The sequence below is a fragment of the Onychostoma macrolepis genome, chromosome 03, assembly GCF_012432095.1.
Source record: "Onychostoma macrolepis isolate SWU-2019 chromosome 03, ASM1243209v1, whole genome shotgun sequence".
In the NCBI taxonomy this organism is placed as follows: Eukaryota; Metazoa; Chordata; class Actinopteri; order Cypriniformes; family Cyprinidae; genus Onychostoma; species Onychostoma macrolepis.
This window is the reverse complement of record NC_081157.1, coordinates 30853012-30872767: the sequence shown is the minus strand read 5'-3', so window position 1 is coordinate 30872767 and position 19756 is coordinate 30853012. Positions and strand designations below refer to the sequence as shown.

The window sequence follows — 19756 nt, the reverse complement described above, 5'->3', positions numbered from 1 at the left end:
AAAAGGGCTTCCTGAGCATGAAACAAGGAAACCACAAACAGAGGGGTGTCTCGGTGACAGAGGTTGAAAAATATAGATGCAGTGCAACCATTTCATACTTGCTAGTATTGCTCATATGAGCAATATGACCCTGTGGCCTATGATTAAGAACCAGATCATTTACATTCTCATTTACAAAGACATTATGCATGCTATTCTTTGGCAAAAAAACCCCCCCGACTTTCTCTTAAACAAATAGTTTAGGATAAAATAAAAAGGATAAACCAACATAAAAAAATTCTGTCATAATTTACTTTAATTTATGTTTCAAACCTGAATTACAGGCTTTTTTCCTGTGGAAAATAAAATAAGATATATACAATACAACCAAAACTGTTTGTTTATTAACATTCTTCACAATAATCATACAGGTTTAGAACAACATTAAAGATGACAGAATTGTCATTTGTGTGTGAATCATCCGTTAAAGATGACTAAATAATTTGTAGTCATTGCATCTCTTACAAGTAAGCCATGTCTTATATTATGCCTATATTATAATCCACATTTAAAGGCTATTATAATACTAATATTCATGTTGGACTGTAAATCTGAGTTTCACTGCTCATTATTGTTCAAACCTTGTGGATAGTACCAATAGATAATGAAAATTACTCTGACTTGGCAAAAGAAACAAGAGGAATGCCATTTTATGTCTAGAAGTCATGTGAGGGAAATTATTTAGATTGGGAAATATTTCTACATTGCAAAATGGAAACTACTGTTTTGCTTCACTGTGGGATGTCACATGCGGACTGTATGCAGAAATAAATGCAGACATCATGAAAGGGACCACACTGCTCTTTTAAAATCAAAGACAGGGTTTGAACACTTTTAGAGGAGAACGACATTATTGTTTTCCCCACATATTGTAATTAATGAGATGACAATACTAAGATTTGTAGTTATAATGATTGTACACAGATTTAGAAGTTGTTTCACTTCACTTTCACCAAAAAGGATTTATCATTACACGCGTCTTCAGTACCACGAGAAGGAAAATCTGCACCATGCTGCCCCTTACTGCTCAACTCGTGTCAATACTATCTAGTCTAGAAAACCTCAAGTCTAAGGTATGCTTCACATTTCACTAAAAATCCTGCTTTTATGTGTTGAACTGTGTCCAATAATTAGTCAAATAGAAGATTTACATTGTGACACATATATTATGTTTAGTAAAATATCACCAGTTACTAAAAAGAATCAAATTAAGTTCATTCTAATATTTTTGCTGTTACATCTGGGTCCAAGTAAGTTCATAAACCTCAAGTGTCTTTTGTCTGTATTTGGTAATTGTCTGGTTTGACAGGGAAACCAAAGTCTATGCGTATAAGTCTGTCTATTCAAAGCAAAACCATCTAAAATGGCATTAATTTAAACCATTTTATATTAATTATATTTAATAACATTAATAGCCTAAAAATAATAATGTATTTATTTACTCACTTACTTAGGCTACATACTGTTATTTCTTTCATCAAAAGAACAGTTTAAAATATATTACCTATACAGGGGCGCCGTAAGGGGGATTCTAAGGGCCCGAAGATGGACCTACCTTTCTACCGAGGGGTTATATAGGCTATATAACTTCCACATCATCCCTCCATATCTATTTAAAAAAAAAAAAAAAAAATACTATTTAGTACAGTTAAACTGTGGTAACATGGTAGTAGCCATGTAATGTAATGTAATGCAATAATGTAATGTAATGTAATAAAATAATTATTATTAACCATAATCGTTGTGTTTTGGTGGAAATTATTTTACATTTTTGTACAACAAAGGGGAACGTTATTGCACAATATTTTGCTGTTATTGCAATCGTCCACTCTGTACATCTTCTGAGACAGAGCTATTTTAAACACGACGAGAACGTGAAGTTTATTTCCTAGAAACATTCCACCTCTGGGTCACAGTCAGATGTCTCCAATATAAGCCCACTTGGGGGCCACATTCCGCCGATTTGATCGGTTTCGGTAATTCAAGAGCACATTATCTCACGATGACGGAAAGTGTACACTCATTTTAGTAGAACACCGTTTAACGGGTGTCTTGGTTGGCTTTCATGGCCGTAAAGAGTCTCGCAGCGGTGATATTTGGTAAATAAAGAGTTTTAAGAATGAAGCCCAGTGAGTTTGGTCACACCCTTTGGCTTGTCTCGCCCCTCGGAGGAGGATGAATGTGCAGACAGAGCGCCATGTTGAACGCTGTGGGTGTCACACACACAAGCCCAGCACACTAACACTGACGCTCACATCAACACACACCTCGACCGTGTCTTAGAAAGTAAAGTTTCTATATCTCTCACACGAGTAGTTTGTACTTATGCCGGGTGTTACCCCCGGCCATCATCGGCACCGGAGGTTTGGTAAGTTACTGTTTTTGTTTTCTAGTCTCTTCTCTCACTGTGGCGATATCTCCACCGAGCACCACACACATTTCGGCTTGAGGTGTAACTAATTCTGGTCGTTTTTGCTTAAACAATTTATTTAAAGTGAAGTCTACGATAAAGCTCGGTTTCCTTTGCGGTCTGAGAGGAATTAGAGCGATATTTGATTAAATTAGCAAGTTAGTCGGAGCATAGCCTCAGTTAGCTAGCCTAAACGGCTAATACTTAAACTCACTTTACAGCTTTTAAAGAGTCGGTGTCCCTAAAAATAAGACGACAAACCACCACAGTTTGGATGCGCTGAGTCTTACAACATTTTCAACAACATTGCATTAGTAACATAAATTAGTTTAGTTTTTAAAAAGTTCTCATAGTTAACGAAACTTTCGTCGTGGTTTCTGTAGCTTGCTAGTTAGCAATTAACTTAAACCTTAACGTTAGGTCGAAACGGACTAAAGTCGTTAATGTTGCTTTATACGTTTTAAAAATATACAAGGGCAGTTAAGCCTAGGTTTGTTTTGTATTTTGGTCCCTAAAATAGTTCATTTTATTAGTTTGGTTGTGCTAAAGTTAGCTCGGTAATGTACTTTTATACATTTGTAACCGGCCTTGTTTGGTTAAATGCTGTTAACAAGCCTCGTTGGGATTATTTGTGTTTGTGTAACGGATATATATTTAAATGGAGTTGTAAACTGAGGTTTTCTATTCACTTCTGTAATCTTGGTCTATTGTGTTTCCTCTACCTATAGTATCTTATATAAATATTTTACCACGACTTTACTTTGGTTTATTCAATCCGTTCTTGAGATATTCACCACAATTTCTGCTCTGTTTACATTTATGGTACTCTTAGATTAGTTTGTCGAAGGTTTGTCTGTGAGATTACTGTGTAGTCACAAATCTGTTGCTTAAGTTTTGGTAAAGACGGATTTGTGGTTTGACGAGTTTTTGTCTACACTACAAAGATTGTTGACAGTATGACCAGAACGGTTTTATCCCCATATTTCTCTCAGTTCCTCCTCTGATCTCTTGCTGGACACACCCGTGATTGAGGGGAACCGTTGTCTGTTGTTTCTGTGATCAATTTCTGCAGCATATGCATCTTCATCTTTTAATGTTTTGCTTCCTGTAATTAGACAGACAGAGTCTCTAGAGGACAGCACAGTAAGAGCCGATCATCTGCCTTTATTTAGCCACCAAAGTGGAGTTACCTTTTGTCACGTCTTTTCTTACTGATTTCTTGCTAGAATATTGAATACATGAGATGTTGAGCGATTTCTGTAGTATTATGTATAGGAAGCAGTTGACTTGAAGTGGCAGGACCGGCTGGTTTACCTGTGAGTAGAAGCCCGTTCTCACAAGTGCTGGCTTATATAACAGCCACATTTTTCAGTTCACCCTGCAGGCCTGACTTCTATGGAGTAATTCAAGATATGTGTGTATTTCCCCCCTAATTCTACCTCTTAATTCTTGTAGTGTTTTAGCATGCAAAATCTTAACACCTGCTTTTTCTTCGCTGTTGGATTCGCTCTGCCACCACACACCCTTCCTTAAGTGTTTCCACAATGGATCCTTAAAGACATGAGACATGCTGGTACTTGCCATGCTCGTCTTTTGTTTGGATTGAGTCACATCAGGGTAACTTGTCCTTCACAGCTGTGCAGAACTTGCTCTTGCTGTTTCTTATGCAGGATTAGTATTCATTGCATGGGTGTCATGCGGCCTGTCATGGATCAGCATGGCCTGCGCATGTCAAATGTTGGAGGAATAGGTCAAAGCAGTTGCTGTGTGCAGCAAGGTCACCATGATTCTTGGCTTTTTGCTGCCAATATTATATGGCCTATGTGGTGTAGGCTGATTTTCGTTTTAGTGCCTGTATGCGATTTGCATTAGGGTTGTTTTTTTGTTCTCGTGAAATTAAAAAAAAGAAAGAACAAGTCTTTCACTTCTGGGAAAATGGGCCAAAAATATTGAAAACCTTTTTTGTGCTGCTCATATTGTTTTCCAATCAGATGTGGTCTGGAATGAGAAGTCCCCTCCCCTGTAGTTGAGTAGCCAAATAGTGAATGATTACTCATTGATGTGACATAATTAAAAAATAAAGTATGTTGTACCCAAACCACCTGTTTCAATAGGAAATACATCAACACAGGAAAGAAAACCGTGCCAGTCAAACCATTTAATTGGGTCTTCGGTTTTTATATGGTAGAGACCTTACACTTTTTCCAATCAGCTTTCCGCATCTTGTTTTACATTGTGAATATTCATTGTGTATTGCCGCTAATTATGCTAACTAAAATTACTATTTTTTTTTAAACCTTGGTTTTGGCAAAGGTAAAATTTAGCTTGCAAACAAAATCTGCTCCATTCTCTTTGCTGTTAAGTTGGAAAATATTGTTAACCAAATATTGAAGGTGATTTCGAGGAGGTATTCAACAGTTCTCAGAATAAGGAAGTTCTGTAGCGATCTGGTGTTGATAAAACACTGCCAATTCCCCAAAATAAATTTATAGCAGCATTTCCATGTAGTGCAAGAGGGATGTTGTCAAAACTGTATTTTATAGAAGCAGATCAGGCTCTTTGGGACTCTTGAAGCATTTACATCTTTTAAAGTGTCCTAGTATTACTTCAGCCGATTTCCTGGACAGGTTTTTATGTCTTCTTGAAGTAGAAAACAGAGAGCCAGTGCTGCTCACAGGACTTGCTATGCTAGGTCTCTGGCTCTGCTTCAAGACCGATCACTGAGACTCCTTGATATTGGCAGGACATTGCCAGACCTGTTCTTTTAGTATGGAGGAGGCCATCCTTGCACAGACCCGGGCCTGTGTGCTGGCTTCCTGGGCCCCCGTCACAGTGAGAGCCACTGGAGCTTTGTTCCGGTAGTGATACAGTTGCCCCTCTCTTCCTCTGATGTGCTGGGCCTGAATTGGTCATTAAAGCAGCAGATGTTTCATTAGGCCACGGCTGTATTCATGTGTATGCAGGCTTGGGGGAGCGGCAGTGGGGGTTGCTCGTAAGGCAGCGCTCTATTGGCTCCTCCGTGGGAGAGCAGGAGTCACATTTCAGTAGCTTTTAATGAATTTATGGGATGGGTTGAGATGGTTTCTTGGCGATTGAAGCGTCACTGTGTGCTCAGGACAGGAAACTTATATTTAGTATGACTTTGATGCAACATTTGTGCTGACTGCTGAGTTAAAGCATAGACTGATTTTACATGCCATACTGTAATGGAGAGCATGGTATGGTGCAATTACTTTTGGGAAATAAGATGTCTTCCCACATGAGTGTTGTTACCGTAAAAGATGAGTAATAGGAAGCACTTCACACACTAAGCCGCCCTTCTGTGTGTACACAGTTACGCTTTACTCCACGTGTACCTGGGTGGTATGATGCTTTGAAAAGTGAACAGCTGTGATCCATTTCTCTTTATCTGAACTGTGGTATTGACTGAATGAGATGCAAGTGTAGTTTGGTAATGGACCATTAAACTTCTGTATGCACATTGTGCAATTTACCATGGTTATCAACACGATCACTTTCTTTTCGTTTAATGTTTGTGGAAAGAAAAGCGAACATGATAATTGCTTTTACTGTTTTTATGTGCACTAGATTTTATGCAGTCTAACTGTGCTTAGCAACTATTACTGGATTCTGGTTTGAACCTTTTCCGTTTCTGTCTGACATTTTGGTTTTGTGTTTCAGGTAATGGAGGAATTCATCGAGCTGGCTTCCTTCTCTCTGTGGAAATGGTTTTAACAGGCACAGAGTAACACAGAGAAACTGTTCAAACGGAGAACGTGTGTTCGAACTATTACACAACAGACTTCATTTTTAATTTTTTAAGCGAAACTGAATTTTTTAATTTTAATTCTCAAGGATTTTAACACTACACGCCACCATGCCAAGCTCAACTATTCGGAGACAGATGAAAAATGTGGTAAATAACTATTCAGAGCCGGAGAAGAAGGTCAGGGAAGCGACTTCCAATGACCCGTGGGGCCCCTCCAGTTCTCTGATGTCAGAGATCGCCGACCTCACTTACAATGTGGTGGCCTTTTCGGAGATAATGAGCATGATTTGGAAGAGGCTGAATGACCACGGAAAGAACTGGCGGCATGTGTACAAGGCCCTGACACTGCTGGACTACCTGATCAAAACGGGCTCCGAGCGAGTGGCCCTGCAGTGCAAAGAGAACATCTTTGCCATACAGACGCTGAAAGATTTCCAGTATATCGATCGGGACGGCAAAGACCAAGGCATCAATGTCAGAGAGAAGTCAAAGCAGCTGGTCGTGCTACTGAAGGATGATGACCGTCTGAAGGGTGAACGCTCTCAGGCACTGAAGACTAAGGAGCGCATGGCACAGGTGGCCACCAGTGTGGGCAGCAACAATCAGATCAGCTTCGGCCGTGGCTCCAGCCAGCCCAACCTCTCTACCAGCTACTCAGAGGAGTATGGCAAGTCTGAGGGCTCACCTGCATCATATCATGGATGTAAGTTTCTTTAGCTTGTTAACTTGCCAGGCATTGCTAACTGTGGGATAAAATGGTTTTAAATATGGAAAACTGTGTTAAATATTTTGATCAGCTGAAGCCAAGTTAGATTAGCTGAAATATTTAATAAACAAACATGCAAGAGGCCAGTGTCATCTTGTTGAATCAAGTCCCTGTAGGACCCCAAAAGGATTCCATTAGTTGATGGTAGGGGTGGGCGATATGGCAAAAATATCATATCACGATATTTTTTTGGAAAAGTCACGGTTCACGATTTTATCACGATTCTTTGTCATGTTGGTTTTACTATTTTGCAAGTTGTTTGAGCATTACAGCCAAACTAATTTCCCTATTATAAAGACAAAGCCTTTCAAGGTAACAAAAAAATAAAAAAAGAATGATGGATATTTAGGCCAAAGTGGGCGAAGATAAAAATCTTTATCATTATTTTATCTTTGTTGTTAAAAAATGAGAACAAAAGATACACATTACAAATACACGTAATATACAAATAAAAGAGTGTTTTATTTTCAGGTACAATAGGTGTATTTAGCAGGAGCATTCAAGAAATTGAATCAACAAATGTAAAAATAAATCACTATATAGATTGATTCCTATTAAATCAACTTCCCGTTCCCGTTAATCAACCGATTAACGTTTTTCAGTCAAGAGTAGTGAGTGATTTTTCTGTGTTTTGGTGTTTTATTAACATTAAAGGAATAATTAACCCCAAAATAAAAAGTGTTTTATATTTATACCATTTACTCACTCAAAAGTTGCTTTAAACCTGAATAAGTATCTTCTGCTGAACATAAATGCTATTTTGAGGAACGTGGAAAACCAAACAGTTGCTGGTCCCCAGCAGAGCATGTGAGCAGAGCGGGGAGCGGAGCGTGCGAAATATAGTCGGAGCGCGGAGCGGGTTTTTATCCAAAGGCCGGAGCGATCGCTCTGTCTCGCTCCGGTTCCGCTCCGATACCGTTCACACCACGAGTCTAGGGCATGCACAAATTCACCCAGAATTCACCTGTACCTTCAACAATTAACAAAACTGTCAGCCTACACTTCAAAAATCGTTTGTTGTGAAGGAGAGATGGAGTTCGTGAAACATTTCCAAAAGCAAACCGACAGGTCATACAGGTGCACAATTATAGGATATAGGCTGCGTGGCGGACGCATCGTGGAGCGGGTTTGCTGTGTGTTGATTTTCCTTTCCGTGCCTATGTTAACAGATTAGAGCAGCCACACTGCCTGCGGAATACGTGCGTATCAGGTGCGGTCCAACCACACTGCAAACCGCGGCCCTGCGACAGAATAGAAGTGAAGCGGATTTTTTTCCACAGCAGTCACGCAACAAACCCGCTCCACGTCCGCCACGCAGGCAGTGTGTCCCAGGCGTAAGGCTTTGGTTGAAAACGGCAGGTGTTAGGCATGCAGAGGAATTTTAAATTTGAGCGAGCGTTGAGCGATTTCACAGGAGCCGGATGAAATAGTAGGTGAGCGGGGAGCGGAATTGAGTGGAGCGGTCTGGTGCGACTTTGAGCGGTGGAGCGGGGGAGCGAACACCCACATGAGCGGGGAGCGGAAATTCTGACCGCTCAGCTCCGCTCACATGCTCTGGTCCCCAGTGACACATTCCATAGTATTTTTGTTTTCCCTGCTATCAAAGTCAATGTGGACCAGCAACTGTTTGGTTACCCACATTCTTCAAAATATCTTCTTTTGTGTTCAGCACAAGAAAGAAATTAATACAGGTTTGGGACAACATGTGAGAGTAAATAATGACAGAAATAAAATTTTAGGGTGAACTATCCCTTTGATGACAGTTGGTAGCATGTTCAATACTGCCCCTTTAAGACCTGCACGCATCTATACAGAGGCACACATCCGTTTTCTCTCAGCTGTTTACTTTCATTTTAGACATAACCAACGAAGTCTATACATAAACCTTGTGTGTTTTGACAGTATTAGTGTAAAAGATAATTTAGTTCAGTGATCAGGCGCTGTTTGACAGGATTTTAGTGCGCGCGCTTCAGGTGTATGGGCTCTGAAAAAGCGCACGTCAAACCAGCGCGTGAATAAAACATTTAGCCGGCAAGGCTTTAAAGCAGATCCAAATAATGTCGTTTTATCATCCACGATCAAAAATAGTCATATCGAACACCCCTAGTTGATGGGTACTTTTGGTGCAATGAAGTCATGTAGGAAAGATCATAATTACGTGTGGAAAACTCATAAGTTTCTTTAAACCCCCAGTTTTGGGGGTGTATCTGGTATTGTACAAATGACACAATATGTAACTATTCCATTTACAATGCAATTCATAAATCAGATGCAAATATAAAAAAGAAAAAACACCCAATGCACTTTCATTATTCATCATTTTATAGAGGTTAATCATTTTTGCTGAATTTTTGCACTCTGACCATAGTGGCTTGAATGCACTTCCAAACTTGTACAAACTTTCCCTGGAGGACTTGAACGCACTATGTATCTAGTGCCAGATTAGGAGACTTACGGTATCTAAAGCCTGGAATACACTAGGGATGGGCATTCCAAGCAAAAATAATATTTGAAAATCGATGGGTGGTATTCAGTTATTTGAAAATCGCACCCCTCCCCTGCATGCATGCACAAACACCCATCAACAGAGAGAGAGGGAGAGAGATGGGATTCATGCTTTCAATCTGTATGATAAACTGTTTAATTCAGAAGATAGGCTACCTTAACTCAAGCCATATAATGATTGTAACGTGCTGAAACATTAATATTATAAACATAATTGAATGACGGCACTTATTAACATAACAGTCCTTCGATTAGCATAAATCAACTGCTTATAAGGCTAGGACATTTCAGTTTCAAATAATTGAATCCCTAAAGGGAATAAATATGAGATGGGAGGAAAAATATACTTCAATATCTTCTGTTGCAATTATTTCGTTGGGTAATTATACTGTATATAAAGTGCGGGTATCAGGGAGCCGTTATTAATATGCGGGGCATTGAAATCGCTTTTGAACACACACCTGTTTTTTTACTTTCACTTTCAAGATTCGCGATCATATGTACAGAGCAGCGCTCGGCATTACTTACCACACATTTTGTAAGATTAGATGTTTGTCAGTGGTGCTCAGGATTTGCAAATCATCTGTTTATGTGGTGAGTGAAGATTTATGTACTGTAATGTAACAGGCTACCGCTAGCAAGCGGCTTACTGTGTCCCTTTAGTGGCTCTATAGAAAGCGTTTCACGGATTCAGCCACACCTCTAACCCAGTCGGGGGTGTTTGTGGTCCACACAGAGCTCTTATTTGACATCGTCCCAAGTTACTGTAACGGTTATATGTTATGCAAGTCTTTTTAATGCCACGCAAGTCTACAGTGTGCGTGTGAGACAATGTGTTCTTCTGTTGTCTTTGACAGCTTTTAGGTGCGTTATTGTCAGCACCACCCTCTGCTTACATGAACACGTCACCACAGCAGCAGCACGGAAAACATGGGGAAAGTTTTTAAGACAATAATCACATGTACATACATTCGATATTCTATAATTAAATCAACTAATCGAATATTCGAAAATCGTGACCCATCCCTAGAATACACAACACGATTTTTGCCTCAATTTTTCTCTGATTTACAGTTTGGAGAAATCGATGTTAGTTGTTGACAGTCAGAGTCAGTCTGCAGATTAGAGTTGACAGATTCCACAGAAAATCACGTAGTATATTATGGTCACAGACTCTGATTTTTTTTTAGCTTCAGACTTTGATTCCACTAGGGCTGCACGATATATTGCATGCGATTTGTCACGCGCATCTCGTCAGTAAAGCCGGTTCTGTGATTAGCAGTAAATCTCCATCACCTGTTTTCAAATGGAGTGCCATTTAATACACAGAGCCATAGTTCACTGACAAGCTACGCAATATCACGTTCAATGTCGCAGGTGATTCATCTGCAATTCTGAGCTCCGATTCGACAATCACATGCGATATGTCGTGCAGTCCTAGATTCCACCCAGTCAGAGGAGATCAAACATGTTTGATATTTTCAGCCAATTTTAGAACACACATTGTTTTCATTTGTCAATCATCTCCTAGCAACATGGCACACGTTTCTGCATGAATTTGTGATTGGAATGACTTTAAAGTCTGGTAGTGTGTGATCCTCAGTCATTTAATGATGGCCAGCTTCCCTCGTGTATGATGCCTAGGGTTTTAAAAATCTGTTCAGATTTTAAGTCGTGAAGTGTATTCCAGCCTTAAGATGTTTGTTCATCTTCGGAACACAAATTGAGATGTTTTTGATGAAATTCAAGAGCTTTCTGAGCCTGCATAGACAGCAACGCAACTACCCATGTTCAAGGCCCAGAAACGTTGCAAGGACATCATTAAAGTAGTCTATGTGAAATCAGTGGTTCAACCGTAATGTTATGAAGCTATGAGAATACTTTGTGTGTAACAATTTCCTCTCTTCCGTGTCAGTCTTCGATGCGCGTTCAAGACCGCACCACGACACATGCATGTAGGGATGCGTGGTATACCGGTACTGGAAAAATACCAGTGTATATATTATATTTCAAACGGTACGATATCATAATTTTGCTCAATTCAATATTTCATATGCTGCTGTTGCGAAGTGCACCTGTAGGCGGCAGTGCTTCCCAAATTGCTGCGCAACCGGTAAATGTGACAGCAGAACAACGCGATGGATCAAACAAATGAAACTATCAACGCACCCAAAATTAATAAATAAAGAGAACAGTAGAAGTGAAATATGGCATTACTCTGCATACAAAAGATGACAAAGGTGAACGTACTAACCATACTGCACCTGTATGCAAGCGTTGTTATAAATCATGAGTTGCCACAGGAGGCAATTTCAAACCTTTTTATTTGTTGCTTGCTCATCCTGATCTTTTCAGAGAATTAAGGTTGAGTGAGTGCATCATTCAGGTGAGTGCATCATTCATAAATTCAGATTTAATTTGAACTTTTATTTACAACTGATCAGCGCACGTACAGATGTGATACAGTAAGCTCAAATGTGTATGTGTGACGCTAGAACCAGTGAAGTTTTGGTCACGTAATATATGCACTTGCATTTTGTACATTCGAATATTAATTGAATTTGAATTAAGCAAGAGTTTTGCTATATTCATTTTATTATCAGTAATATGAAGGGAATGTTTCTGCCACGTTGCCGACCGCTAATATGAAGCGAGCGAGAGAGTGAAATTTATATTTAATGCTTTTTCTTTGGCTGAGTCTGAAATCTGTAAACAGTCTGAGAGAGAGAGAGAGAAATAATAACGTGATTTTGAATATTACTTTGACTGTTAGAATAATACTTTACATTAATTGCGTTACTTCAGTTGTATTTTATTTTCTTCAAACTCAGTCAAAATGTAACCTATGTTCCCGTTAGATATTTTGTTATAGTTTGATACAAAGGTATTAAGATATGAATCTGTTTTTATTATTATTATTATTATTATTATTATTATTTTAATAATTGTTTTCAATTCACTTATCTTTTGAGGCTGGTTATTTGTAACCTATGATATCGATTTAGTATCGATACCGAGGTATTACATTCTGGTGTACCGAAGCCAAAATTATGGTATCGAGCCATCCTTGCATGCGTGTGCATTCCTCCGCTTGTGAACAAGGTGCAGTGCATCAGCAGTAGGGCTGGGTATCGATTCAGATGTCCCGATTCGATTTCGATTTCGATTCGCAAGCTCTCGATTCGATTCTCTATTTTTTGTTGATTACATTCAGTGAATATAGTTTTAAGACAAAAGCTGTTGATATTTCTAAAAAATGAACAGTAAACGCAGTTTACAAATAGTGAATTAATAAAAAGAAATTAAGACCCACAGGTCTGTATTTTAAACCTATTATTTTTTTGTATAGGGTCCTTTCTTAAACAATAATAGAGCCCTATAAAATGTTCTTAATTTTTCTGGTAATCAGATGAAGGTATAAAATATTAATTTAATTTATCCTTATCAAATGAAAATTAAACCCTTTTATTTTTTGGCAAACAAAGTGCTGCACAACAGAGGTTTACTGTTAAAATTAAAAAGAAAACAAATAGGGTTATTCCTTTAAAAATAAAGATTTATTAATATTTATTAGTAGTAGTAGCATTGAGTCTTAAGACTGCGCTTAACGTTAAACTAAACTTCTATTTTGACAGGTTGCTGTGAGGAACTTGCAGCTGCTGTATATCATGTGATATGACAGTTTTCTCAAATTAAACTGTACAATGCTATGAAATGACTCTCAGAGCAGCAGTGTGTTAATATCATATAGTGAGACGGCAGAAGATGAAAACACCACGAGCGTCGTCCGCTTATTATGTGTGTAGTAAACAAAAGAGTGCGTCGCGCCATTCATTCATTCATTCATTCATTCATTCATTGCGGAAATCATGGCACCTTATGCGTGATATCAAATGCTTCATTTCACCTGAGCATTACGAATCACGCGCATGGCTTTGTTCTTTCTCATCAACAGTTTCTCCGCCATGATAAGCACTGAATGAATGACAGGCTTTCTGATGTAACATCGCGCATCGGTAAATAAGGGTGACATCTAGTGGAGAAGACTAATAAGAATCACTTTAATCAGATCTTGTTTTAAATGTGTGCTGAAATAAATACCGGAAAAGATAGATTCGCGGTTTTTGAGAATCGATATCGAATCGACGTCATTAAAAAAAACAAACAAAAAAAACGATTAATCGAAAAATCTATTTTTTTTTTGCCCAGCCCTAATCAGCAGCATCATATGATGACAGAATTTTCATTTTTGTGAAAACTATACCTTTAAGACTAGTTTAATGGTTAGGTATTTATTTTGTGTGGTAGGTTAGCAGGTACATTCGCTGTAGCTCTTGAACTGAAGCGTGTTTAAATGTTACAGGCTGCATTATTCTTGAGGACCATATTAAGCCCTTTACCGACAATAAAAGGTTGGTAGCCTGCTGATATTTTCCCATTATCTCTGAAATGTTGCTGTTAATACCAACAACTAAACATGGGCTGGTGTGGTTGTAAAAGAGTCAACTTTGTTGAATTCATTTTGAGAAACTCTCCACACCTGGAGCTCAGACTGCATGGTGCAAATTCTTTACACTGCAGACCAGGAAACTGCTTGTCTGCTGTTACCCTGCAGGAGACACATCCTCTCTTGTGCCTCCCTGCAGCACTCAGTGGCTGTACGTCTGCCCCGGACAGCTGCGTGCTATTCACGCCCCACCCCTCTCCCTCAGCTCGTTACAGGAAGACAGAATTCCTGAACTCCCAGAGGTCTTTTGCTCTGCCCTGTGCTTCAGGGAGGAAGCTGCATATGTCTTTCTCCTTTTTTGCTACTACCCCCTGCCTCTTTTTATACAGTATTAAAAAAAAAAAAAGTATTTGATACGCTCGAAAGAAGTCAGCCAATTTCTTTTCATCACAATTCAAAACCTAACCATAGAAAGTAAAAAAAAAAATTGTGACCACCTCCTAGATTTTGATTTTGTCATCAAATGCATTAACGTGTTGGATTAAGGAGAAGACGGAAAAAGTGTATAGCGAGCTTCATTGCATGAAAGAGGATGTAAACAGCTGAGTCATTAACAGAAAGGAAAAAGAGTTTGAAGAAAAGCTGAATTGTTAACAGGAGCGTTTTTGCATTCCTCTACTAGTTTCCTGGTATTGTTTCTCCAGAAAGTGTAAATGGGCTCTGTCACATGTAATTCACACTTCATCAGACTGAAGAAAATTAGGTGCTAAATGTTAAGATGTGGTTTTGTTGGTTTGTAAAATTAATAGTGTTGTATGATAGAAGCTTTTGATTTATAAGGATTTTCTGGCATATAGCTTTCCTGATCTAGAACCAACAGATTATTATGTGGTTTTGTCTTTCACTGATCATGTAAGTTAAAGCAATAGTTCAACCAAAAATGAACATAATCATTATTTACATACACTGATGTAGTTCCAAACCTATAAGACTTTCATTTGTCCTCTGAGCACAAATGAAGATAATATTCTCAAATTTTTGTTAATCCATTTGAATGTCTATGTAATCACTATTTTCAAGCTTAAAGCACTAAAAAGACATTGTAAAAGTAATCCATATAAATTGAGCAGTTTAAACCAAGTCTTCTGAAGAGACTGTCACTTTATATGAGCAGATTGAATGTACGCTTTTATTTGTGTATAAACATCAACACACATACATAGATCTTGTCAAATAAACATTAGCTCAAACGTGATGGCTATCCAGCCAAATCATAAAAATACATGCTAAAAGTAGTAGGCCCTATCTGTGTCATTGCATGCATTTGTTGTTACTCGACAACCAAAGAAAAAAACATTGACAATGTATTTTGGATTTTTTTTTTTTTTGAAGCACAATATACAAATTTGCCACCAATTATTGTTGTCTTTTGGAGTGATTCACAAAATCCGGCTTTGCAGTTTTACGTGGCAATCTTTTAGGTATTCTTGAAATAACTCGCATGCTATCAACAAGTGTATAACTTCTCTTGTAGAGTGAATTGAAGTGTGACTGTACTGCTTATAAAACGGCTGACGGAAAACCTCTAAAACCTTTTAAGTTTCTAAATTAGAAACCTCTTCTTATGAAGTCATCGTCAGATGTCAAAACAAGCATTTTCCCCTTGTGCACACCTTCTGTCATTGAATCAAAATTGTTATTTTATGGCTTGCACTGAAAACACCCCCATTATCAGTTTCATGCACATGAAAAGCTCATTGTGTTGGTAAACTGTGTGTGAGAAATTCACAGGTGCACATATCCAAGACAAAGTATTTAAAGCTGTATAATGTTAAGTTGTTTATTTTTCTTAGATCCTAAGTTTTGTTTTCAGAGTGAATGACACCCTCTTAGTCAAAGGACAGCACATTAAACCAATAGCTCAGGAAAGATCTTGATCTTGTTTAAAGGAGATTCTGGATGCCTTTACGTCAGCCAACATAATGCAGCCAAACTCTGCACGTGCCTCCAAACTGCGAAAACATTTTTTTTTATTATACTTTTTTGCTTAAATCAAATTACCTTTAAAATTTGTTGAATTAATTTGACAAACAATGTGACACCAGTTATTTTCTTTGAAAATAATTTTGGCCACATTTTGAAACACATTTCAGATACAACTGAATATTTCAGTAGTTAAACGCATAACTATTAGTTAAACACCCAGCTTTATTTCAGACAGTAACGAAAATAGCCATATGCTTGTATGGCAATTTAAAAAAAAAAAAAAAAAAACCATAGTGGTTGCAGTTTGCTTGTGTGTAGCCTTAATGTGAGCATACATGATGAACAGTGCCAGATTTATTAATAAAATAGTCTTGTCTCAGCCCCACAATGATGTCTAAGAAGTCCATTGGTTGTGCTGGCTGAGACTATTTATTGAGACAGACTGTTCACTTACTGTCTGGTTGCATACAAATGTGAAAGGCACTTTTTCATCTAGCTGACTCTAATCAGATTGGTTGCTTTGCATGTCAGTCAGTCTCTTACTGTCTGTATTTGTGGTTATTGCCCAAAATAAGCTAAAAAAAAAGTAGACTACTCTTTATGCCAATAATCAAAAATCTCTCTGTGACTGTGAATGAAAACTCTACCTTGCTATTTTAAAGATTCTGAGAAATTGACTTTGAACCATGCAGTTGGCTTATGAATCATATTTCCATTTTAGCCCAGTAAGGGTGGCGTGGTGCGGACTGGAAGCACTTCTGATGTCATCTGTGATCTCACCGAAGCTCCACGCCCACGCTGCCTCATTTCCCCTGTTCGCCTCTACTGCTTTTCCCACAGACTCAAGCCCTTTGGTCGTAATTTCTAGTCCCTCAGGGTTTAGAAACCGGGAAGCTTGTGTTTCAAAAGGCACTGAGATTCTTCAGGTCCAGTGTTGTTACTGAAGTGATACATCAAGACTAGGCCTAATGGCTGTCAGAGATCTTATGGATTACAGACGAGCAGTCTATTGATTGATGCTGTTTACAACAAAAATGCCTAGACCAGTGCTTCCCAAACCTGTCCTGGAGGCCCCCCTGCCCGGCACATTTTGTGTGTCTCCTTAATCAGACACACCCAATTTAGTTCTTGCAGTCTCTACTAACGAGCTGATGAGTGGAATCAGGTGTGTTAGATAAGAGAGCCATACAAAAGTTGCAGGGCAGGGGGGCCTCCAAGACAGGTTTGGGAACCACTGGCCTAGACTAATGATGGTGACTTAAAACATCAGAGCCTTAAAGGTCCCCTGAAATGCTTTGAAACAGGCAGCATTAAGTCGCGGTCACACTAGACTTTGAGCATGTGAAATTCCCTCAGACGCTGCAACGGTCGTGATATGACGTCATGCTCTGCAGCGTCTTTTTAAAAAGTTAAATTCTACACATGACACACAATAATACATCTAAAATGTGAAAACATACAATCTACTACACTTTACTGCAGCACTGCAGTTTTAATTTTATGTTCTTTTAATTCAGTTACGATCTGCCATTGGTCACACGGTGTCATGTGATGTGAATTCACATGGCAGAGTTCACCAAGCTTGAACTTTGGAACGCAGCGAAATATGTGAACTTTTCGCTTGGGCATGCGTTTCCGGTCTGACGCATTCGCATGCGTATGAATGGAAGTCAATGGAATAAAAAGTGCAGTGTGACCGCCCCTTTTTTCTGTGTTGACATCATTTTAACTGAAACAGGAAGACAGGGCGGGACATAACAAGCAGCCCCGCCCCTTTTAAAAATGGCCAATAGCGTTCGTTTATATCACAGCTTGGGCTAAAGCCGTTCAGAGCCGTAAAGCCGTATTTGACAGGGTATGACAGCCACAATCTCATCCATATTGCTATAAAATATAGCATTCTGTGTAGAATTCAAATAGGTCCGATACGTTTTGTGGTCTGCGCCGACTCGCGAGTGATCCACTCCGTGCTATCGTGTCTCTGGACCGGATCAGGGTGTGGGTGCGGTGCGGTGGTTAGCGTGACACAGTGTGAAACCAGACTTCTTTTTTTTTCCCTTAATGGAAAGCATATTTACACTGTCTGAATCGTTCCCTGTCCCCTATATAGTGCACTACGTGCCATTCACCGTACAGAAAATACTAATTCTGTGAACAAGTGACTTATTTCAGCCGCGGCTTCAGCGTCTATTTATAGTGTAGGGGGCGGGTGCTTTGAATTCTAGAGAGCATTTGATTGGACAAAGTTTAATGAGAAGATGAAGTACGATGTGACGTCAAAAAAAATCGTTGAGCCGTTTTGGCGGAAGTGACGAACTGCAAGCTTTGAATGCTTATTTCTTCTAAATGCGAATTTTGTCACTGACAAAAATAACCTTAAGACTAACTTCAATTTTGATTTCATGGGACTTTTAAAACAAACATGCTGCTCTTTTTGTCGTGTGTAATGTGCTTATAGTTTGAGCAGTTGTGGTGGTTTTGAGCGTGGTATTAATTCTGGCCTTGTGACCTGTACTTTCTAAGGTGTTTGGCTCTCAATGGCCTGTGACTGATTCATGTGCTCCGAAATGGCTAGAGATACTTGTGTTTTCTAAACACATGGCTTGGCCTAATCTGATCAGTATTGAAGTACTCTTGTCCTCTGGTTTAGCAACAAGCTTATAATCAGTAGGCTGTTGTGATTTACCCAATTTGGCTGCTTCATTCTGACCTGGCACGTGCAACACTCATGGATGTTCATTCAGTATTCACTTTTGCCTCTTTAAATAACTTCGTAGTCATTGGGTGATTAGATGTGAATGACTGATAAGAGCTGTTCTTGTGTTCTTGGTGTCGTGGCGTATGAGTAACTGATAAAACCCGCTCCACAGTAATTGTAATGTGTGCTTGTTGGCTCACCCGTGCCCTGCCTTAAGATAACCCAGCCAGGTGTGGTTGCAGTGCTTGAATGATAATATCATCATATGTTTGTTTTGTTTGTTTTTAGCCACATCTCCCAATGCATCTTCAGAGTTGGAGCAAGCTAGACCTCAGACCAGTGGAGAAGAGGAGCTACAGTTGCAACTGGCTCTTGCCATGAGCCGAGAGGCTGCTGAGCAGGTACATCATGTCACTCAATGCCACCCTAAAACTGCTGCCTGATATGACGCATCTACAGCTAATTATGATTTATTATGATGCTTAATGAGAAGGATTTTGGATCAGTGAGTTCTAATGTTGGGCAGGGCTACCTAAAAGCACAGATGTACATTAAAGGATCAGCTCACACCAGAATAAAAATTTCCTGATCATTTACTCACCCCCATGTCATCCAAGATGTTCATGTTTTTCTTTCTTCAGTCGAAAAGAAATTAAGGTTTTTGAAGAAAACATTCCAGGATTTTTCTCCATATCGTGGACTTCAACAGGGATAATTTGTGGTTTAAATTCAGCCTCAAAGGGCTCTACAAGATCCCAGCCGAGGAATAAGGGTCGTATTTAGTGAAACGATTGGTCACGATTATTATTTTCTAAAAAAAAAAAATTTATGCACTTTTTAAGCACAAATGCTCCAGTTGCACTAGCTCTGCGACATGCATTCATGACTTTACGCTTTATGTAATCATGTTGGAAATGTAATAATTTTTCCTAGCGGAAGATATTTTTTAGGTTTCAAAAAATTTAAACATCCAGGATGCGCACATTTTAAACCGTAAACTGATACAAAGACATATAAATGTGTCATTCAACATACAAGAACTTTTGAACAGTCCTCCTCCTCCACACTTTTAAGCATTGGGTCGGTACTTCTGCCTACGTCATGCGACGTGACCTTTCCAGCGTGACTACGTAATG

The 19756-nt window shown here is 39.0% G+C and overlaps 1 protein-coding gene across 2 annotated transcripts in view; it reads left to right on the top strand.

Moving 5' to 3' along the window:
• The first annotated feature begins 2053 nt into the window (after positions 1-2053).
• Positions 2054-19756, top strand: part of epn2 (epsin 2) — a 30800-nt gene continuing 13097 nt past the window's right edge. The window contains exons 1-3 of one of the 2 annotated variants that reach the window (XM_058769340.1): positions 2054-2407; positions 6131-6921; positions 18909-19021. In XM_058769340.1, coding sequence (XP_058625323.1) covers positions 6327-6921; positions 18909-19021 — 708 coding nt within the window. In that variant the 5' untranslated portion in view covers positions 2054-2407; positions 6131-6326. The remainder of the gene's footprint in view (positions 2408-6130; positions 6922-18908; positions 19022-19756) is intronic. The other variant, XM_058769339.1, reaches the window with a different exon arrangement.